The 24,908-nt window shown below is 33.0% G+C and overlaps 2 protein-coding genes across 2 annotated transcripts in view; one reads left to right on the plus strand and one right to left on the minus strand.

Annotated features, from left to right (window-relative positions):
* Positions 1–24,908, plus strand: part of LOC142330086 (uncharacterized) — a 387,582-nt gene that overhangs the window by 109,178 nt on the left and 253,496 nt on the right. The window lies entirely within an intron of this gene.
* LOC142330748 (uncharacterized) lies at positions 4,106–5,908 on the minus strand. Its single transcript, XM_075376195.1, has 4 exons — positions 5,820–5,908; positions 5,406–5,696; positions 5,216–5,323; positions 4,106–4,138 (listed from the first exon to the last, which is right to left on the minus strand). The coding sequence occupies exons 2-4, from the start codon at positions 5,694–5,696 to the stop codon at positions 4,106–4,108; spliced, it is 432 nt and encodes a 143-aa protein (XP_075232310.1). The 5' UTR covers positions 5,820–5,908.

The raw sequence follows: 24,908 nt of genomic DNA on the forward strand, positions 1-24,908 counted from the left end.
AGGCGAACGGTGGAAAAAGCTTGCTTATTACTTCCACATACTTAAATCCCGAATTAGTCTTTACCCGTTCCAGAGCGGAATTATTTCTTCTGTGCGCATTTGTTGCAATTAAAATTTTCCTATATTCTTCCAAATCTTCTTCAGTGAATAACTTCGGTTTTTTCCAGAAAAGTAATTCGAACAAACCTCGGCTCGCAGGATACTTCACTTCTCTTAACAGGATGTTACTTTCCTTATCGAAATCGATTAATGCATCACCAATCTTCAGTTCGTTTCCTTCAAAATGAACACCGTAATCGTTATCCATGTTGTTTTCTACATCTCTGATGGCGTCAAGCATAAATTCCTGCGCCAGCCCTTCTCGCATGCTTGTCTTGAGAGACATGCTCATTTGCATTTTCCCTTCGGGCGTATTCAACATTTGTTCAATGCTGGGTTGAGATTCATAAGTCTCTTCTTGTTCGATCCTAGGTGACTGTTCGGTTTCTTCGGCTTTTTCAGCTCGATGGTGAGCCGAATAAGAAAGAAATCTTTTAGCCTTTTGTCGACGTCTCATACCGGTCATTTCATCGTCTACCCTATCGGACGGTTGAGCTAGCTGAAAAGGAAATGGACTAGACGTATCCATCTTATTATGTAACTTTGCGGTCGACCTTTTTATTTCAGGTTCTGGTTCATCATTTGTTAAAGAACGTTTACTATGTTTCATCCTATCTTCTTCAGTTAATTGATCGAATATGGAACCCATATCAAACCTCTTTTCAAAATTTCGATAATCCCGCTCCTCTTTTTCACGCAACTCTTCAGCTGAGATTTTCGGTAGTGGACGTTCTTTTGAATTTATTTCTTTTTTTTATCCGTTTTCCCATTTCTCTCTCTTCAGAACCGAACTGTTCTGCTATCTTAATCAAAGGTTCAGTAAGCGGTTTGAAATCTTGTTGAAGTCTTAAATCGGACTCAAATCTTCCTCTTACCAATTCGCCATGTTTTCTTTTAATACTCCTGCGGATCTCCGCGATCTCCGCGGTGACACGCTCACGATCCTCCATAGTAGACATTTATGTTTAATCTGACTGCATGCACTCACTATCTTTCTTTAAGTATGTTGAAGTATTTTAGGTTGATTCATAAGCGCGCACGCTAGCTTGCAGGCTTTTTTAGGCTTTTTCATAAGCGCGCACGCTAGCTTGCAGGCTTTTTTAGGCTTTTTCATAAGCGCGCACGCTAGCTTGCAGGCTTTTTTAGGCTTTTTCAGGCTCTTTTCAAGCTCTCTTTCGCGCTTTTGTATGCTTTTTTCAGGCTTTCCGATAAAGATATCAAAATTAAATCTGTACCGTCCTTTATCAAAATCTCTCTCCTTATCGATTACCAAAAATCCATTTTTTATCCGGTTCCAAGCCTCGTTACATATTTCTTTAAACTTTTCAAATGATATATCCGGTGTAACATGATCATGATATATATGTCTCAGGTTTCTTTCATCCTGTCGAAACACCATGAGAAAATTTGCATTGTCTCGGACCAATTGTTTAGGAATTTTACTATATGTTTGACTCATATAAAACACATCAATGTTATTATGCCGTCCCATAGTAAAATATTTTGTTATGTTATTTTGTTTTTCGCATATTACATCATCGAATATCATTATAGAATTCGGTTCAGTTTCTTCCGGTGCCACAATAACATCGTTATCGCTATAAGGATAGTAACCTATCCCATCAACATCAGTCAACAAACTTTTTAAAAATAAGTATTTAGGCTGGTACAATGATTTAGAAAAAACATATATGTTGCTGAACCTCAACCCGCTAGGGTCAAATAAAAGATTGAAAACCGCATTCGTCTTACCAGAATTTGAAGGACCTACAACCAAGCATCTGATGTCTGGAAGAAGAGGACTATGCCTTTTTTTAGAATTTAAATCGGATACCTCACCTATTAAACGGTCAAAATTAATTACTGTTAGCTTCCGATCTTGTTCTTCAGCATCCATCTCTGCTACTGAATAAATTACATAAGTCTAATTTATTTTATTAAATCCTTTTTATCTATCCACGAGTCCTTCTTCTTATCAAATCCCAACCAGCGAACTAATAATTTATCACCGCGTTTTTTTAATACTTTTTCAACCAAATAAACGTTGCCGTACTTGGTTTTACTAAGTTCTTCCGTATAGAAACTTCCTTTTAACACTTCCCCTTTCCCATCTTTAAGAACGTACGTTATAGGTTGTGTTTGTTTTATCTTAAAAATTGTAAAAACTTCATTAGTCCAATTCGGAAGATATCCTTTCGCAAATATCTTTTTATACTTACTTATCCTTACCTGATCACCAACATTAAATTTAATCGTGGTCGTATGCTGATGTCGTTTTTTTGCAACCTTTAATATATTTAACAACACTTCGCGTTCGTTTTTATAAGAAACATCTTTAGGTTTAAAACCAGTAGTTCTATGCACCCTATTGTTATATTTTTCAATTATTTCATCCAATATACTTACCCATCGGTAATCACCCTGTTCGGTAAATTTACGCCACATATTAGTCTTGAGAGTTCTATTGAACCGCTCCACTATTGATGCCTTTTTATCGGAAAAAGTCGAATAATGATTTATATTGAATTTTAGTAATAACGATCTCAATTTTGAATTAAAACATTCTTTTCCATCATCGGTTTGAAAATGCTTCATTTTATGTTTATGAAATATGGGTTTAAGGACCATTACAACTTCATCTGCGTTTTTACTCTTCAATGGAAAAGCAAAAGCAAATTTTGAAAAACAATTTATAATTGTGAGAATATATTTATATCCCCTATTAAATCTTGAGTATTGTATCATCTCTACTAAGTCTGCCTGGTACAAATCGTCTATACCCTTAAGTTCAACAGACCTTGTCAAAAAATTTCTGCGAGCTTGCTTGTGAAGCTCTCTTGCTATCCCTTGTTTAACACTCATCATTTTATTATAAACTAAATTTAAATTGAATGTTTTTAACTTATATATTTAAGGTGAAAAATAAGGATAAAATAATAAAATTCTTTTCAATTTATAAATCTATTTATTCATTGCTTTTGATAACATATTATTTTACAAATAATAAACGAGATAAAATTCCCATTCGATTAATTTGTTTCGCAAAAATTCATATTCAATAACTGTCGTTATTTTCATTTTTACTACTTCTGTTTTATTACCGAAATATTTTCCTTTCTTTATTACTTCTAATCTTGATAAAGGGAAAGTTTTCTTCAAAATATTTATTAAATGATTTATCGATTTTATTCGACCTCCCGGTACAAATCCTATTATCCATGAATCGCTTGTGATATCAGATTCAGATTCGCAAGCTGTCTCGTCGGAAGAACTCTCTCCCATCATTGATAAATATTCTTCAGATGAAGACGAACCCATTATTTCTCCACAGCACTCCGTCAGCAATCAACCTAGAACAAACAAATAGAAAATAATTATACAAATACTTATATATTACTGATAAACTTATAAAAATGTTTACTAAAATACAACACACCTTTCGTTTTATTTTTCACCATTTTGCAATTAGATGAAACTTTTTGATGCTCCTTAAATGGGTTATCATTATCCAGCCACTCAAAAATTTCAAGACCACATTCGATACATGCCACAGAATCCATCACACCGGTGAAATAAAATCCTGCTTCCAACAACAATTCAACCTTTGGAAAAAGCCTTGGCCAATTACTAAAAGTACTCATCATCAGGTCAATACAGACTATGCTATCTTTAAAAAATAAACAGCAATTGAATAATTCTTCAGCAACACTACAAGTTTCATCATAAGTTTTATGTGCAATTCCGCAATGAAATAAATTAGTTTCAGAGGTTATAGTCCAATTACATTCCTTACATGAAACGAATCCATCATTATCAAAGCGATTTAATCCACATTCTTTAATAATTCTGAATGGGAGTGCGTTTATCCTTTTGCTGAGCGCCGCAAACGGGACAAACAACTCCTAGATTTATTTTTCTGATTCCACTTTTGACAGCATATAGTCTTATATCAAATTCAATTTCTTCTAGTTCTTTTTTAAATATGTTCAGCCTCTCACAGTAGCTCTTAAGAATCTCTTTTTGCAACTGCGACATCAATCTTAAACAGAAACAAAAAAAATATTAGAAACAGAAAATATTAGGAACAAAAAAATTAAAGAATTCCTTTCAATAAATTATTGACATACCTTTTTCACGAATGAATAAACATTATATTCTTCTTCTATCACTGTTGATTACTTCTTCTATAACAACTGATTCATTTGGTTGCAAAAAGGAAATATAATATACTATAACGTTAAAAACATTTATTTAATACTAAAATTAAAGTGTTACTTAAACTAACATAAGAGTTAAAAACAATTATTTAATACTAAAAAACAAAACTAGCATGTAATAGCTTCAGTCATTTAAATTTTTTATTTAAACTATTTTTCCACCTTGTGTTTCAATTATTAATTGTATTGGACTTCTACAGAAAGGACATTTTTTTTCATCGACCATAGGTTCAATATCGAGACGATCATTACATAATTTGCAGACGGAATGACCACACAAAACAAAAGTTACTTTTATTAAATTACTAAAGCAAATTTGACATATATATTTTTCTTTTATCTCATCTTCTGATAAAGAATTTATTTCAATATCCCCCTCCTGAGTTTCGTCAAATTCATTTTCTTCGTGTTTCACAATACATAATAATACATTAGCTGTATTATTGGAAAATGGATAAATAATATATTCTCCTTCTTCTATAATCGCTGATTCATTCGACTGCAAAAAGGAAAATATAATAAATCAATTTAAATTAAGCTTAGAAACATTTATTCAAAGCTATAATTAAAGTATTACATAAATTACATTCGACAGGTACTTTTTTAAAATATAATAACTTACATCTAAAACATAATGGATGTGCACATGGAATAGTAATAAATTTAATTACATTTATTTTACAAAATTGGCATGTTATTGCTTCTCGATCGTTTAAAGCAATTGTTTCACTAAGTCTAATAGGAAAACTATTTTTATCAGGTTTCCTTTGCGATTTTGCAAAACCTTTATTTAACATTTTATGTAGAACAGAACCATTTTTTATTTTGTGCATAAATCCTCCACCTTTTATTAATAAAGAATTTTTTGTTGTACAAATCATTACTCCACAGTTGATTACCTCTTTCATCGGTATATTTTCAATATTTATTTTCATTTTATATTCTCCTTCTTCTTTTGCATTTAGACAACGCCTAAGTCCAAAATAAGCCTCTTGTTCATTATGAAACTGAAATTGAAAAAAAGACCTATTAGTTTCTCTGTAAAACTAAAAATATATTTGTTTTTATCAAATAAAAAATAATATTTGCCTTTGTAAATCTAACACGGTTTTCGAGGATGAATGATGTTGTTACTACTGTGCTTTCTTCACTTTCATTATTTTCAACATCAGCAGCAGCCTCTGCTATGAGGTTATCGTTGTCGTCATCTAATAAAGGATGATGTTGTTGGTCGTTGACTTCCCCATACACCAACCTTCGCGGTATTAATAACTGCAGCCGCTGATTAGGAGTTCCCTCTAATTCATCATCTTCTTGTAAAACATCGTAAACAACCTGTTCTAATTGCGCATCATTTACTGGAAACATTTCTTCGGACATCTACAAAGAAATATTTTCATTGTACTCTAACAAAAATAACGAAAAATATGTAATAATATATAACTTATAAGAAAAATAATAAAAAAATATGTAATAATATATTACTTCTAAGAAAAAACTTACTGTTTTATAAAGGTGACGAAAATATTGATATAATCCAATACAAAACGCCAGTTTTCCAATCTTAGCACCAATATGTTTTGAATTATTTAATTTTAATTAATCTGCAAAGAAAACAATTACATTACTATTTATTTTAATTTTGTGAACTAGATGTAAAACAGCAATTTATTTTAAATACATAAACTTGAACAAAATTATTTTGCATTTAAATATTGGCTGGAAAAATAATTATTAAATAAATATGAAATAGAATTATATTTAAGCGAATAATTTTACATTTAAATATTATTTCACTTACCTCTTTAAATGAAGATAATAAAGATGATAATATAACAGTAACAGCAAAACGTAGTATGAATCCGTTAAAGGCGGGTATAACAGCAAAACGTAGTATGAATCCGTTAAATTTTTGGCGGGTATTTATATGTATCGGCTATCATTATCATTGAGATAACTTTTAAAATAACAATGCTATCACCAATTGACGCAAATGCATTATCGGTTGACTTTCAAACTAGTAAACAAGGTTAATGCAAAGTCAGCAAGCACGTGTACATTTTTTTTCCCGCCATTTTTTTTAGATCACGTGATCACTGCATGATAGTCACGTGATCCATTTTTTTAGATCACGTGATCACTGCATGATTAATTTTGTGTCACGTGATTAATTTTTTTTTGACCTTTGACCTTTTTCCCGCCATTTTTTTATGGCGTCAGAGGGGGGTGATGACGTCATTGATGACGCTTGTCCCAGAACCGGCATTTTTACACTACTATAATACCATACTGTCCAATTAGTATTTATTTTTTTAATTAATTAAAGTAAAACTTACCTTGCTAATTAAGATGAAAATATAATGATCTCTCTCCGATCGATGTATTCACTTTTAATAACAGATTGTGAATGATGAAATCAAATATTCTCCTGCGATCGATGTATTCAATTTCAATAACAGATTGCGAATGATGAAATAACACAAATTTTTTCACTTATATACAGACACAATCGGATTTAACCGGTTACAAGAACTCAAGACACTTTTGTATTAATGACCCGATAATTATAGAAAAAAAACATTTTCCTTTTACAGATCCAAACACAACCGGATTTAACCGGTTACAACAACTCAAGTCACTTTTGTATTAGTGACCCGATAATAATAAAAAAAATTTCTTTATCGCATCCGCTCTTATTAGAGACGACGTTCGAGTTCGCACGTACGCACTAACGACTAGTGCGCATGCGCCGTTTCGAATTCCAACGCTGCGATTGGTCAATCGGACAACTTTAGACCACGTCGGACCCACAATTCTTCAGTCGAGCGCCGCATCTTGCACGGTAAACACCTCTGCGTCACTCCGCTGACGCACGCACGCACGCAAACACACGTGCAGCAGACACCGCCTCCCGGTGCACGATCCACGACGAGAACTTCTCTCCGTCGCGGTAACGCCTCCCGACGCCATCGCCTGGACGACCAGGATCATCCTCGAGGTACGTCTAATTTTTTTTATTCACTTGTGTGTATATATGTATGTGTGTGCGCGCGTGTGTGTGTGTATGTTTGTGTGTGTGTGTACAGACTGATGTGACGTTAAAATTCACAGCTTACGTAGAACATTTTTCACTCATTACATCAGGGAGTCACCGCAGCCGATTGGTTTAAGGCGTCAGTCGGTCGCGTCCCGTCATGACCGGGTTCGAATCCTCTAGCCGACAGAATTTTTTTTCACTTTAACTATTATTTATTTATTTAATTCACCGACCGCCACACAACAGTGCTACCAACCTTTGAAATATTACTTCAATATATAACATTGCCAACACAAATTAAATCAAGTTGGCAACACTGACTCGCTGTCGACACAAAATAAATCAAGTTGGCAACACTGACGGGGCACCGGCGCCAATGACGTCACAATCCAAGATGGCCGACCACAACCATCTTGAATTAGTGACGTCAGAAGTGACGTTTCCAAGATGGCGGACGGCAGCCATCTTAAAATCCAAGATGGCGGACGGCCGGCATCTTGAAATGACGTCACTTCATGGCGCCGTACCCCCATTTCCGTACTACTAATGCCAACCATAGTTTATATATGGTAAATGAAATAAATAAAGGATAAATAAAGATAAATAAAACAAACAATTATATCATAGTTATATATTTATTTATATTTTTTTGTTCAGAAAAAAAAATGAAGTTACAAGTAATATACAAGATAAAAATTCCACTCTGACAATCTGTTATGTAAATCTTCATATTCAATAACAACTGGCAGATTCAGTTTTAGAACTTCTGCTTTATTACCGAAGTATTTTCCTTTTTTTATAATCTCAATTATCGAAAACGGAAATTTTTATTTAAAATAGATAACAAATGTTGCATTGATTTTATCTGACCTCCAGGAACAAAACCAATAATCCACGAATCGCTACTGATATCGGACTCTGATTCAAGAGCAGTTTCTTCGTCGGTAGACAACTGTTTTTGCTGCGGCTAGATACTCTGAATCAGAGTCAGAGTCAGACGAACATGGAGATGAAGCCGTGAAGCTCATTCTTTCTTTATGTGACTGCGACTAGTAACTCTTTCCTAGAAGAAATAACGTAAAACATTAGAGAACCGCTTATATACTACGGCTACAACTATGCGCGCGCATGAATATGGTGAAAAACTACTCACCTCATATTTGACGTTGGTCAACACGCAGTTCAGCGACGCTTTTTTATGCTCCTCAAACGGTACATCTTCATCCATCCACTCGAATATTTCAACTCCGCACTCTGCGCATGCTACAGCATCTAACACGCCGGTAAAATAAAATCCCGTTTCTAACATATCATCAATACGTCATTACACCATGTACAACAATACATCAATGTATTACTTAATAATATATCAAATACATCAGTATTTTTAAAAAAAAACATATAACAGTCATACATCTCTTTTGCTGTTTCGCATTCAGGTCTACATTCGTAATGAATTAAACATCCGTAAAGAAAAATATATTTTAAATCGAAAACAAACCCGCATTCGACACATAAACATTTTTCTTCGAATTGACGAATATGTAATTTCTTCAAATCAGATTTCGAAAGAAGGCGGAATCTGCGACTTAGTACCGCAAACGGGACAAACATTTTCCAATTCGATTCTCTTGATACGATTATTAATTATATAGATTTCCAATTCACATTCCAGCTCCTTTAATTTATTTTTAAATGTTGATAATCTCATCATATTCCGCGAGTATACCCTTCTTGTTTTGCGGCATCGATAACTAAAAAAACAAAAATCGCATTAAAAAATGTACAAAATGAGTTTTTCAAAAATTATCGTATTAAAATAAATATATACCATACTTATTCTTTCAATATCGTATTAGTATATTAATAAAATTTGTATACATCATCAGAGAAACCATCAGTTAACTGAAACGGAAAATTAAATAAAACTATAATTTATCCGTTTTAAAACAAGTAACATTTATTAAACAAAAAATAAATTAACATTTTACAAACTTTTTATCCGCGTATTTTTAATGTAAACAAAACCTCTCCTCTACAGAACGAACACTTCTTATCTATTTTATTACGAAAGATTTTTTCTTTGCAGGATTCGCAATAGATATGACCACAAGGTGAAACTACATAGCTAATCACTTCAATCAAACAAATCTTACAAAGCAATTTTTCTTTAATCTCTTCATCGCTTAATCTATCGATTGAAATATCTTCTTCACTTTCTTCTTCATCTTTTAATTTTTTTTTCATTTACTAAGAATAAAAGAGTCTGATATTGAATTAGTACATGGATATAATTTGTATTCACTGTCAGGAAAACCATCGGTTAACTGAAACGGAAAATGAAATAAAACTATAATTTATTAGTTTTAAAACAAATAGCATTTATTGCTAAAATAATTTATTGCTACAAAAAAATTAACTTTTTACATACTGAACAAGGAGAAATTAATTTAGCTGCAATTTTTATTTTGCAGCTATAACAAACAGAATGACCGTAAGGAACGGTAATATATTTTAAAACATTTTTCATACAATATCTACATAATATAATTTCGCGACCTTTTAAATTAACTCCTTCAACAAATACATAAGTATGTTTCGAATTCACTATATTATGGATTAACGAGTCCTTATCAACTTTTATCATAAATGTGCCACAATTAAATTGTATTACTCCCCTTTCGCTAGAAGTATGTATTACTTTACATGATTTTATCTCTATAGAAGGTTTAGATCTCCATTGTATTGTCACTCCATGAATAGAAGCTACATTGATATTCAAATTCTTACTAATAATCGAATAAGCATCTCTTTTATTCTCAACCTGAAAAACAAAATAAATATTTTTTATTTGTTGTAAAGATTTATTTTAACTAATTTAATCTGGATTAATTAAAATAATAATTGCCCCTGTATAAAGTCTATCGATGGTAACTTGCGTCGTAATTCGTGTCGGATAAATTGGTTCCGGCGACGAAGATGATGAAGGAACGATGTAATTTGGTTCAACAGGCGGTGACACCGGACGATACTGCTGGTTACCGCTATCTGGCAATGACGAATTCGTAATAAGAGCAGTGTTTTCATCATCATCACTACTAGCCCAATCTAATTGTCTGAATGATCTTTCAAAACTTAACCTCCTCGCTCGCGGACGAGCAGGAGAAGATAATTGGTTTTCAGTCATTTCCTGCAAAGGTAGGTTGTTGCTGGTACCTTCATCATCAGGAAATATTTCTTGCGACATCTGAAAATAATTTACAATACACGTAAAACCATTATCTTATTTTCCTAAGTAATATATTAAAGAGAGTAATATATTAAAGAAGCAAAAATGTACTTACTTTATGAAATCTTTGTCGAATATAAAGATATTTTCCAAAATACCAAGCCGTTTTGATTATTTCCAATCCTAAAAATGCAACATCATTTTATTTCGTACAATTTTGCATATCAATATTCATAATTAAAGAAAAAAATTATCTTTCTAAATACTAATTAATTTTTAAATAAACGAACAAATAAAATTATATATTTAAATCTAATAAAATAGTGTTATTATTTAAAATAGACAATTAACTGAAAATAATCAATATCATTTAACATTACTGTATAATAAATTAAACCAGACTTAAACACTAACGGTAACAACGTATTAATTCTACAAATATATATATAACTATTAATGCTGGATAAAATAATATTTTACATCAAATAATTATATAAATTATTGTACAAATACAATTATAATTATTGGCTAAATTAATCAAAACACAATATTTTTTAAAATAGATAATTCTTATATATACATATTTATTAACATTTAATATATTTTTGGAAATTTTACAATTACATATGTAGTTATATTACTTAATGCTGGAATTAATAAAACGACGATATTATTTTAAAATGTATAAGTACACATTATTTATAAATAATATTATTAACACAAAGACAAAAATATTATTATTATTATTTTAAAATGAATTATTTTATTTATATATATATATAATATTAACACAAAGATTAAAAAAATATTATTTTATATTAAGTTAATTAAACATTTGTTTCACTTACCTTAAATAATAATAAGTTGATGATGATGATTGTGAAGATAAATTTAATAAAATAAACTTGAGTAAATAACAAGTATTATATTCATTAGTAGTAAATATGTAGAACTTAATGATAACTCGTGAAAATTCGGCGGGCTTTTATACAAAACCGTTAGAAGTGTGACGCAAATGAATTATCGGCAGATAACAACTTTCACAATATTTTGTAGACAAGGTTAAAGCAAAGTCAGCGAGCGAGCACGTGTACTGCACCGCGGGTTTTCCCCGCCACAGCAAGCGAGCACGTGTACCGTGCGTGCTTTTTTCCCGCCATTTTTTCTCCACCACAATTTTTTTGTGGTGGGTCAATTCCGAGGTCAAAGGTTAAGGCTTTCTCAGAACCGGCATATGCATACTACTGTCCATATTTGTATACGATCGGTCTTCCTTCTTCACGAAACAGGGAAATTTGTCGTAGAAATTTCATTCGTTGCTTTTTAATGTCATATGCTGTTCTATCGGTATTTTCCGGCTGTCTTCTGTTTTTTCCATCAAAATACATTTAACGTAATATTCTCCTTAAAGATCTTTCACTGCCTTTGAAATTAATTTCACTTTCACTGGCTTTTTGCATAGTTCTTTTCAGAATTATGAAACAGTAGGGATCCATTTTCCGGTTACATAAAATTTATTTATTAAACGCCTCAATGCATCCTTGTCAAACGAATCTAAATTGCATGCAGTACTGAGGCGATTTACACGTTTCCTCGGCGTAACACGGATGGCTTCTCAATTTCATTTGATTTCCCTTCTTTGGACAGTTCGTTTTGATACTCTTGTCGCTTGAACAACCATATTCAGCACTTCAGTTTTCCTCACTATCTCGGTTCCGGCATTGTTTTGTGAAAAGAAATTGTAAATAGCGAATTCAATTTCCCTCGCCTGACTATGAACTTATATACCTTTTCCTCCTAACTTGCGCTTGTTAAAAGAAAATTACTGTATTGAAATATTAAAAATTTAAATGACTGAATTTATGAAAAAGTCCTAAATGAAAACACAACAAAGAGTAAAAATAAATCACTAACAGCTATTCATTTCATTACATAAAATACACACAGCAATAACTGTTTCGGTAATAACCACTTCTAGAACATAATTACAAGCGATGTGTGACATATGATTCTTCACAGCGCAATGATTGGAGTAGATTAGAGATTAGTAAATGAAACTCTTAGAATTGCGTGTTGTGTTTATAACAATTCGTAAATACCACGTTAGTCATGTATGATTCTACTATTATTAGTTGCTATACAACAGGAAGTAGGCTTAGATCACAAATTCAATATATAATTTAGAATAAAACGCAACAATTACATACGATACAGCAAGTTATGAAACCTGTTTTTTTTTAAATATATTTTACCATACCGCAAAAGACGTATAGAAAATGACAATGCTTTTAGTTTGCTCGTAACAGAGACCAATGGATTAAAATGTTAGTACATAGGCTTTCAATCCTTGGGTCAACATATGTACCGATAAATTTATGAATATTAACATCCGGTTTTTGGGTTCCTGATGTATCAAAATCGCATATACCCAAATTGGACCGATAACAATACTTTCCACTACAGCTATAGCTCTGCTGTAAAACTATCTAATCGGTGAAGTAAAAAATGACTGCAATAAAATAATGATAGTTAAATAAAACATATTTTTGAATCTTACTGAGTTTTGCACGTGAGAGAATATATACATGAGGTGCGATTGGAAAGTTTTAATGCAGATACCGCCACTGCACAATAGAAAGGGATAGTTTGTCCGCAGTTATGGAAGGGAAATTTGTTTTGGCCTTGAAATATCATGAAAATATCACCGCGATGTCTTTATTCAGTAGAAAGTGGCATTCTGATGAGTGAACGTTTGTTTTCAGTTTTTGGCGGATTTCGCAAAACGGATGAAAAAACAAAACAAGTTTGTATGAATTTTGTTTGAAGAACGGGAACTCAGATTCAGAGACTTATGAACTCTTAAAAAACAGTTTCAGGGATAAATGTCTGAGCCGGTCAAATGTTTTTAACTGGTTCAACAGAATCAAAGATGGTCGCGAATCAGTCGAACATGACCTCCGGTCCGGCCGGCCTTCCACTTCAAAAACCAACGAAAACATTATGAAAGTTCGCGATTTAGTGCGCTCTGACCGTAGACTTACAATTAGAAATATGTCTCGTGAACTGAATTTAAGTTTTTACGAGGTTCAGTCAATTTTAACTGAAGATTTGAACTTGTGTCGTGTATCCGCGAAATTCATTCCCAGATTGTTGTCCTACCAACAGAAACAACAACTTGAAGTGTTCCAAGGACTGTTGGGCGGAAACTGACTCAGATTTTTTAAATAGGGTAATTATAGGCGACAAATCATGGGTTTCTGGGTATGACCCAGAAACTAAGGCACAATCATCGCGGTGGTAGGGTTCAGATTTGCCACTACCGAAAAAAGCTCGACATCCGTGGGAATGTGAAGACATTTTGTTGGTTTTCTTCGATTCTGTGGGTATCGTTTATCACGAATTTGCCCCTAGGGGGCAGACAGTCAGCCAGGAACACTATAAAAGTGTATTTCAGCGTTTGTACGAAAATGTAGGGAAGAAAAGAACTGCACTCGAGTCAAGAATTGGATCCTCCACCACGATAACGCGTCGGCATATCGTGTATTCTCAATCGCGGAATGTTTGGACAAATTCCTGTACTTCCATAATCTCCTTTTGCAACCCCCCTGAAATTTTACCTGAAATTTTCAATGAAAAGGAACCAATTTGACCAATTGAAGACATCCAGGCAAATACAGAGAGGGTTCTAACACCCTTAAGAAAGAAAATTTCCTGGATGCTTCCAAAAGTGGAAATTAGAATCTGTGTTTTTAGTCAGAAGGGGACTATTTGAAAGAAATCCATTACAATAGACTATACCATTTTGAAATTACAAGCCAGTCTTAAAACTTTCCAATCACAACTTGTATATATTTCCTAGTATCTACTGATGATGATTATTTAGTAACAATCAAAATAGTCTAGTTTGAAATTTTTATTAAATTATTTTTGTAAATGATTTTTTAATATTTTATTTCAATAACTGTTTGTCATTTGATGTCCGTTTTTATTTTGATTTTATACAAATATAAAAGACGGACAAGCCCAGTTGCCATAAGACAGCTGTCTGTATCAAGGCTTGATCAAATCACTTATATCCAATAATTGAACCCCATTAATAAATATAAATCAAAGCCATGGGGGATTAAAAAATCAAACAAAATTAATATTATCCATGGATTTAAAACTGAGTCGTGCTATTTTTATTTCTTATTCTCATTCTCAAAAATTAAGTACCTACTTTAATAATTTCCCAAAGAATTTACATTGAAAATTTGACTCATAAATTTTTACCTAAATGATAATGAATAATATAATTAGTGTGCCGTGGAACCCATTTTAGAGATGCAGTGCTTGATTTGATCAACAGGCTTCTCTCTGACCACATAATTCAAGTCCCTCAGCTATTGATTCTATAGATTTTGGCATCTCAATATTAATAATGTTTAGGATCAGACTAGCATCTACCTTCTGAGAAACTGCTTTGAAAGACTGATAAAAAATAATAATTTTTAGTTTATAATTGCTATATAAGACCACCGAGAAGAATGTTCTGGGCTGAAATACTCGTTTCATTTATAAACCTGATCAAGCATTTTTACTTTTATGAGTGCAGTAGGTTAATGATCAATGATTTTTTGTTAATCAGTTTAAATCTCTTATCCTCTCATACATTTTTTTACAAAAATTTCGTTAATCAAACCTCCTGACATAGTATCACACCAAATTTCATGAGTTCAGGCTAAATATTTCACAAGATTTCAATTTAGATCGAGATCAAACAATTTTCCTGGCTCCTTATGCTTCATTTCTTCTTCCCATTGTCAGTTTTGTTGGTTTAGATCTCATCCTGCTACATCTTCCATCTTGGGGATGCCAGAAACTTTATTTTATAGAATAAGTACATCCTTGGTATTATCTGACCTGAAGCTGTATATGGACCTACACAAGGACTATTTTTTTGTGTAGTGACTGCCACAATCGTAATAGTTGAAAGTATTTATTGGGTAAAGTCAGACATCCTGATTGTTATTTTAAAAAAGTGTACTCAATCCAAAATATATATTACTGAATTTTCTAACTGAAGTCAATTTTTTTTTTTTTGTCTTCAGTCATTTGACTGGTTTGATGCAGCTCTCCAAGATAACCTATCTAGTGCTAGTCGTTTCATTTCAGTATACCCTCTACATCCTACATCCCTAACAATTTGTTTTACATATTCCAAACGTGGCCTGCCTACACAATTTTTCCCTTCTACCTGTCCTTCCAATATTAAAGCGACTATTCCAGGATGCCTTAGTGTGTGGCCTATAAGTCTGTCTCTTCTTTTAACTATATTATTCCAAATGCTTCTTTCTTCATCTATTTGCCGCAATACCTCTTCATTTGTCACTTTATCCACCCATCTGATTTTTAACATTCTCCTATAGCACCACATTTCAAAAGTTTCTAACCTTTTCTTCTCAGATACTCCGATCGTCCAAGTTTCACTTCCATATAAAGCGACACTCCAAACATACACTTTCAAAAATCTTTTCCTGACATTTAAATTCATTTTTGATGTAAACAAATTATATTTCTTATTAAAGGCTCGTTTCGCCTGTGCTATTCGGCATTTTATATCGCTCCTGCTTCATCCATCTTTAGTAATTCTACTTCCCAAATAACAAAATTCTTCTACCTCCATAATCTTTTCTCCTCCTATTTTCACATTCAGCGGTCCATCTTTGTTATTTCTACTACATTTCATTACTTTTGTTTTGTTCTTGTTTATTTTCATGCGATAGTTCTTGCGTAGGACTTCATCTATACCGTTCATTGTTTCTTCTAAATCCTTTTTACTCTCGGCTAGAATTACTATATCATCAGCAAATCGTAGCATCTTTATCTTTTCACCTTGTACTGTTACTCCGAATCTAAATTGTTCTTTAACATCATTAACTGCTAGTTCCATGTAAAGATTAAAAAGTAACGGAGACAGGGAACACCCTTGTCGGACTCCCTTTCTTATTACGGCTTCTTTCTTATGTTTTTCAATTGTTACTGTTGCTGTTTGGTCCCTGTACATGTTAGCAATTGTTATTCTATCTCTGTATTTGAACCCTAATTTTTTTAAAATGCTGAACATTTTATTCCAGTCTACGTTATCGAATGCCTTTTCTAGGTCTATAAACGCCAAGTATGTTGGTTTGTTTTTCTTTAATCTTTCTTCTACTATTAAGCTGAGGCCTAAAATTGCTTCCCTTGTCCCTATACTTTTCCTGAAACCAAATTGGTCTTCTCCTAACACTTCTTCCACTCTCCTCTCAATTCTTCTATCTTCTGTATAGAATTCTAGTTAAGATTTTTGATGCATGACTAGTTAAACTAATTGTTCTGTATTCTTCACATTTATCTGCTCCTGCTTTCTTTGGTATCATTACTATAACACTCTTTTTGAAGTCTGACGGAAATTCCCCTGTTTCATAAATATTACACACCAGTTTGTGTAATCTATCAATCGCTTCCTCACCTGCACTGCACAGTAATTCTACAGGTATTCCGTCTATTCCAGGAGCCTTTCTGCCATTTAAATCTTTTAATGCTCTCTTAAATTCAGATCTCAGTGTTGTTTCTCCCATTTCATCCTCCTCAACTTCCTCTTCTTCCTCTATAACACCATTTTCTAATTCATTTCCTACGTATAACTCTTCAATATATTCCACCCATCTATCGACTTTACCTTTCGTATTATATATTGGTGTACCATCTTTGTTTAACACATTATTAGATTTTAATTTATGTACCCCAAAATTTTCCTTAACTTTCCTGTATGCTCCATCTATTTTACTAATGTTCATTTCTCTTTCCACTTCTGAACACTTTTCTTTAATCCACCCTTCTTTCGCCAGTTTGCACTTCCTGTTTATAGCATTTCTTAATTGCGGATAGTTCCTTTTACTTTCTTCATCACTAGCATTCTTATATTTTCTACGTTCATCCATCAGCTGCAATATATCGTCTGAAACCCAAGGTTTTCTATCAGTTCTCTTTATTCCGCCTAAGTTTGCTTCTGCTGATTTAAGAATTTCCTTTTTAACATTCTCCCATTCTTCTTCTACATTTTCTACCTATCTTTTTTACTCAGACCTCTTGCGATGTCCTCCTCAAAAATCTTCTTTACCTTCTCTTCCTCAAGCTTCTCTAAATTCCACCAATTCATCTGACACCTTTTCTTCAGGTTTTTAAATCCCAATCTACATTTCATTATCACCAAATTACGGTCGCTATCAATATCTGCTCCAGGGTAAGTTTTGCAGTCAACGAGTTGATTTCTAAATCTTTGCTGAAATCCATAGGGATGTCATTTATTTTTAATGTCAGCAGTGCTTTTCTCGATTATGTATTTTAATATATGGAAAAGTAAAGATTGAATTATCCCTATTGTTTGACCTTTCAATCTTAAGTTATTGAAATTTTCAATAAAATATGTAAAAATGAAATTTCCCAAAAACTTTGCAATGAAATATGTAAACATGAAATATTTAATTGTAAAAAAAAAACATTTGCTTATTATAGTGAAGAAAGTATTAATTATTTATTATAATTTCAATTGAATCATCAGTTAAGTGATTTCACGTAAAATGTTTACTTATAATCAGCCATTTCTAGTAATTAGTAGGTATATTAAAGTCGGCATTTACGTTTACCTTTTATTGCATGATTAAAGTTGTGTATTGCTATTCTATCTGAGTAATCTAAGGACTGTGGAAAGGGAGAGGAAGTTCTCCTTTCACTAACTTATATTAAAAGCTTTCATCCCTCTGTTACTTTCATATAATTTAGAATATAGAATTGAACGTACATAACTTCAATTTTGTTGATGTCGTTCAGGTCATTACAACTTTCAGCTAATTGGAGTACTCAATTAAACAAGCTTGTCAGTCGATGAAATATTAGTTGTCATTCATTTTTTCATTTTATATATGTGCTTTACATCGCATGAACACTCCACAAATTACAACGTTAAGTAATATAATTATGATTAATAATATTGAATTACCTTATATTGTTCCTTAATCTTTTTTTATCTCTCCTCATTTTACCCATAACAGCATTGGGGGCACCTCATTTTATCTTCACCCGTTCTTTTTCATAACCGACCCCTTTATCCCATCCAACTTTCCAATTCTTAGATGTATTTTCATATTTTTTTTTTTACTCTTTAATTTGATCCTGTTAGATAAATTTATTATCCTGTTAAGTTTATTATTTCTGAATAGTGGAATAACCGAGGCAGAGGAGTGCCCAACGATACCTCCTTTAGGGTTTTTAATAACTTAATTTGGGAAAATTATTCCATTTCTTTACTTCATGGACCCCTACTTTGAAGTTTCTACTTCTTGAGACTTCTAAGATAGAATAAGATCAACAGGTTATGAATGTAAATTAATGATTTAATTCTCAGGCTTCTGACACAAATCCACACATCTGCTTGGTTTCTCACTAATCGCAATTAATTACCAAAATTTTTTACTTTACTAAAAACAGTGACTTTACTGGCACCTCTTGTCAGTTTACTGTTGTAGCTGTGAAGAGATTGCTTCTTCTTGACATTCCTACATTGTATGTCGCATCTTATATTGTCCTATACTTGTAAAGTTAAATTAATTGATTTTAGGTACATTTTTCTTTATCCCCTGGATTGGTGTAGTGGCTGATTTGGAAGTTGAGAGTTCCAGCATACAATTCCTAGTAAAGGCAATTTACTTTTATATGGATTTGAATACTTCATCGTGGATACCGGTATTCTTTGGTGGTTGGGTTTCAATTAACCACACATCTCAGAAATGGTCAGAATCAGACAAGACTACACTTCATTCACAGTCATACATATCATCCTCTGAAGTAATACCTGAACGGTAATTCCTGGTGGCTAAACAGGAAACGAAAGAAGGTACATTTTTCTCAAACATTTTATACTGATTAGTTGTTATTTTATATTTTTCTGTACAGCGATGCAGATTTTGTAATTTTGTAACAAATACGTCAATATGGCTATTAAAAAAAATTTATGTGATTTTTAACGGTTTTGAGACCTTAAAAAAAAATTATATATTTGTCATATTTCAAATACAATTCCATAATAGTAAAGAGAAAATTTCCTGAAAAAGATAAAACAATTAGTTTGTTTACCTGGAGTTAAAAAAATATTTTCAGAAAAGTTATTTAAAATTATCTGGTTGTAATTTACCTAGCTTTGATGTGCAACTGCACTCTATGTACAGTAGATTATCAGAGCCGCTGCAATTTATTGTAACCATTACTTTCTTGGTTTTCATATAATGAAGGGAAATTATTACTGAAACATCATCCCTCTTCCTATATTTTTATATTTTCTAATATTTTGACCTCACCTGAGCTCAAAAATATTAAATTTTATATGTGTGCACCTAAAATATAATGATAATATACCCACAAATGTGTACTTATATGGATATACGAGTGTATATATATATATATATTTATATATATATATATACATGTGTGTACACACAAATATATATATTAACGTAGCAAAAACAATTCTTTTGTTATTGTATTTGTCCATATTCTCCTCTGTACTACTATTTCAAAGACAAAAGTATAAAAACCGTTAAACACCAAGAGTACAGAATTCGATAATGCTTCTTACCTTATGCTTATTATTTTGTCTAGTAGCGGTTTCCAGGTTTTCCCTCATCGTCAGCTTGTTTACAATAATAAAAAAAAATTTAATTTTTTAATATCGATGACTACATATTTTTATTCATTATAATATTGGTTTGAATTTAATGTGTGATTTGGAAGAAAAAGTTTAACTGATGATGAGGGAAAACCTGGAAAGCACTATTAGAAAAAAATAATAAGCATAAGGGAAGAAACATTATCGATTTATATACTTTTGGTGGTAAACTGTTTTTGTGATATATATATTTCAGGATAGTTTTAACCTGTTAGTCGGTTAAATGGCTTGTTTGTTAAACTTAATTTGTTCATATGAATCTACTCCATTAATCACTGATGTAATATCAATTATTATAATGGATGGATCATTGAAATGCTTTTGTGCATGATGTCCAAATACAATTCTGTCATTTCTAATTTAATTACGTTTTTAAGCTATTTTTTGGAAGCTGCAGGGATTAGTTGCATTACGTATATAATTTGATTTATTATTTTTATTATGTTTTTACTGTGTTGTTTTAATTATTTTAATATTGATAATTTCTACTGTTATTTTTATGAAATAGTAACTAACTTCCAGTTTATTAATCATCAGTTAAACTAATTAAAAGAAAATAGTCTATCGCTAATACATAAATCAAATTGAAACGACAAATAAAGATTTTATTTATTGAATTAATTTTGGTAGTTTGCAGTATATAATAATGTTAAAATCATAAACTAATCTGTACATCTTGTTAAAAGGGTCAATATTGCCTTTTATAAAGCTATCTCTTTACCGTTCTGTTAACAGGGCATCCACTGCAGTATTCTTGTTCAAACATTTGTTAAATTATTATTAAATTGTGTAATCGGTATCATAATTTGATTATTAGAGGAACTGATTTCATTAAATTATCTTAAAAATATTATGAGGGGAAAAGTATTAAAGAGTACTGAAAAAGTAAGGTACCCCATTTTGAGGGCTTTTTTAAAGATATTCAAAGAGAAATGGAAATTATGAATATTTTTACTGAAGTATATTTTTTTTAGCTTAGAAAAAAATCTGATGCGGAACCACATGTCTTCCTTGTACGCCTATTAAATTACATATACACATTTTTTTAAAATAAAAAGTACGTAAAATTTTATTTCATTAATAACTTTTGATATCTTTTTCTTTTTTTTATTATTAATTATTTAATAAATAATTATTAATAAATCAATATATTTAAATTTTAAAAAAAAGTTAAAAAAAGAGATAAAGTCTGATTCGAACCGATGTGCCTTCCCCTTCTAAGATCCAAATATTTCATTAATTAAAATTTCATTTGACTATAACTCTGGAACCAAACCCGTTAGAGCCAAACGCGTAAGTATCAACGCAGCTAAATAGTTTTAACTAGGTTTCAATAGGTTTTTGTTGTGGGGGGGGGGGTTGCAAAATATTAATTATATACTCTTTTTACGTTTTGGAGGTCGTGGAGCTAAAAAGGTTGAGAGTCACTGACCTACAATAAATGCTTGTATGATAAAATAGTCATTCGTAAGAAACGCAGCAATGAATGTATATCTTGATAAAAATACAGAGCATGATTCAATTAGGGGCTCTTTGAAATACCCCTTAACGTAAAAAATGTCTTTTTTACTTTTTATTTTTCAGCTAATTTTCTTGAATTTTGTGAATATCTTTGAATGTCAGAATTGCGCCCAGATTTATTTCTTTACCCATTAACAATTCGTTATTATGCAATGTTGAAAACAGAACATTTGTTGAAATTTAAATTTGATTTTGATTATGTAATTTTTTATTTAAAAAACTTTTAAGTTCTGTTATCCAAATAAACGGGAATATTTAAAAAAAGATACTATGAAACTTATTTTCAAAATAATTGTATTTAACCCCAGCACTTTTAGAGAAGTTTTCAAAATTGTAATATTTTCATCGAATTCGAAGGTCTCCCTGAGCGAGGTTGGTCTTCAACGTGTTCTCGGCCTTCCGAAAATGATTTGTGCCGGCAGAAAACTTGTGCTCTTGATAAGCAATGTTCCCCGTAGGCCTGTTTCGACTTTTAAAAGAACACACTCACGGATTCCCCAAGTTTAACACCAAACTTGATTGCACAACGTCGCTCTAAATTCCGATGCTCCATTTTCGTAACGCACAACAAAAATACAACTTCACTGATGGCGCTGTTAAAAATAATGTGTTGGATGAATGGAGTCTAAACTCGTACTCAGCATGTGGAAAGGATGAAAAAACCGGTCTATCACAGACCGGTAGACACAGCGTTGCCAGATCGCTCCCAGTTTTATTAATCTCATTACCTTTCTCGCACACCTCGTATAATACCTATAAAAGTAAAAATAACGGTCAAAATTTGTGCGTTTGATGGAAAATAAGGGTTGCAAGTACAATTGAATTAAGAGCTGCCTGTTTTTTTTTTTTTTTTTTTTTTTTTTTTTTTTAATAATGTTAATATACATTTGTTCTTTTTTTAATTGAGGTGAAGAATCGTATTACAGACATCTTTGCCCCGAAGGGGCAGACAACGCCACGTGACGGATCCAGTTGCCACACCACCCTCTTCATAGGAGCTTTACCGGAGGTCGTCTTGCAGTCCTAGCCTCAGTCAAGATGCCACTGATGGATGTGAATGTCACATGTGACACTCCCATCGATGTACCAAACCTAAACGGTTCCAACAGACATTACGCTGCAAGTCTTAAACAAGACCACACCGACCGAACTGACTACTACCTACCCGATGGAAGAATAAGTGAGTCCAGTCCGCAACACCGAACGCTAAATACAGAAAACTAAAACACAAAATTTTGAAAATTAGAAATAGAAACAAGAACTTGCCTAAAACATAAAACATTAACACAGGTACACTGAACAAAACAAATCAATCACAAAATACTAACCTGAAACACAGAAACATATAACATAAAACCCACGTTTATGAACCGAATGAACCACCAATAAATTCCGAACAGCAAACTATTAATAATAAAACAAAATAATTAATCAAACAAAACCTATACTAATAATTGCCCTACATTTAATATAGAAACCAAAAACACAACAGATCAAACTAAACATCTGTCCTACATATGGAAATAGAAACAAAAACAGAACTGACAAAAATGAAACATCAAATAAAAACAACGAAAAATTTAACGTATAACCTAACAAAATCAAACAAATCACCAACCAGAACTACGTTAACAAACTACCAATGTACATCAACACCCAACTACAAAATTAAGTAATAACTAAGCATCAAAAATCCTGACCGTAATCTGTCACCTCAGTGTCAAACTAAAAAACTATCCGTCTGAGCAACAAGTCCCGCGCACGTCTGTACGCAGGGCAATCCTCCGACTTATAATCGTAGTCGGTTGGCTTCCCTACTCGGAAACAATTCACACATATGGGAGCACCCCTCGCCTTCTAGACTGGATAGTCTTTGGCGTATTGTCCATCCGTACCATAATACGAACTGAGCTCCTTTCCGTTTTAGTTCTTGGCCACATGCCCTAGCCTGAGACCATGAGACACTTGAAGGAACGGCTCACCTGTAAATGGTCCCTAACCTAGCGTGAATGAAGTTCAACAAAAATACGACTTTGGTTCTCAACAAGCTCTTTACGAATCTTCTTATCGCACTCAACTGTGCAATGCACAACGTCACTATCCCGCTTCCAGCCCGAAACACAATCTTGAATTTTTCTCGATAATCAACATAATCGTAATCCGATAAACTATATTCCAGGCCGCATTCAGGAAACCCTCCTCCCGCAGAGCTCGTGGCACATCGTAAATTATTACCTTAGGTCGCAGAGGCTTTTTCGAGACCACCTTAATTGGATATTTACGTAACTCCTGAATTTCACGTACGGTGTCGGTATCGTTTGCCACGATCCTTACTCCTTTCGAATTTTCTCTGATACAGACTGTCCTTAAACCGTCACTCCGATAGAGCTAGTCGGACTCGCAACAGGTTCCGTTTGATGTTACTTAGTGCGTGGCGTATTTGTGCCTGTACATACTGACTAAACCACCACCCCGCCATCTTTCTTCTCGAAACCGCCGCAAGGCATTACTACGGGAGAGGAGCGTCTTTCCCTTCGTGAGGTGTGATTACCTACGGATGCCATCATTGGAGATGTCATCACCGGGAGTGCTGCCTACTTCATCGTTCCGGAACGATCGCGGTGGCCCGGGACCTTCCAGGAGGCAACCTGTCACCAGACCTTATCGTCAAGGCATCCCCGTTGCTCTTCCTTTCCTGGCGTCTTCTTGGGCTCGCAGTTTCGACGTACAGTACTGGTCCGGTTTGACCGGCTCTTGACGAAGTGATCATTATCTCTTCGAGATCCTCAGGCGGGAACAATCTGTCTATTTTCAGTTTGGCCCCAGTGTGTTCCTTTGAGATGAATCTCGGTCATTTCGAAAAGCACACGGTACATCGTTTCCTCAATGCCCTCGCAACCGGGACAAAAATTTGAACGGTCCGGTCCAGATCTGAATAAGTATGCCTTGAACCCCCCTTGCTCAGATAAAATCTGGTTCAGGACATAGTTCACGTCGCCATGCCTCCTACGTGTCCATTTGGCTATATTGCCGATTAGTCGGTGAGTCCAGCGTTCTTTACCC

This window comes from Lycorma delicatula, chromosome 9 (genome assembly GCF_047948215.1).
Source record: "Lycorma delicatula isolate Av1 chromosome 9, ASM4794821v1, whole genome shotgun sequence".
Classification (NCBI taxonomy): Eukaryota; Metazoa; Arthropoda; class Insecta; order Hemiptera; family Fulgoridae; genus Lycorma; species Lycorma delicatula.

Excerpts from the sequence above, each read along its gene's own strand:
- LOC142330748 (XM_075376195.1), bottom strand. The coding sequence starts at position 5,696 with ATGTCCGAAGAAATGTTTCCAGTAAATGATGCGCAATTAGAACAGGTT. Across the intron at positions 5,324-5,405 it reads ACCGTGTTAGATTTACAAAG|TTTCATAATGAACAAGAGGC; the intron begins GCAAATATTATT and ends TTTCAATTTCAG. Across the intron at positions 4,139-5,215 it reads AAAATATACCGATGAAAGAG|ATTGATGTCGCAGTTGCAAA; the intron begins GTAATCAACTGT and ends TTTCTGTTTAAG.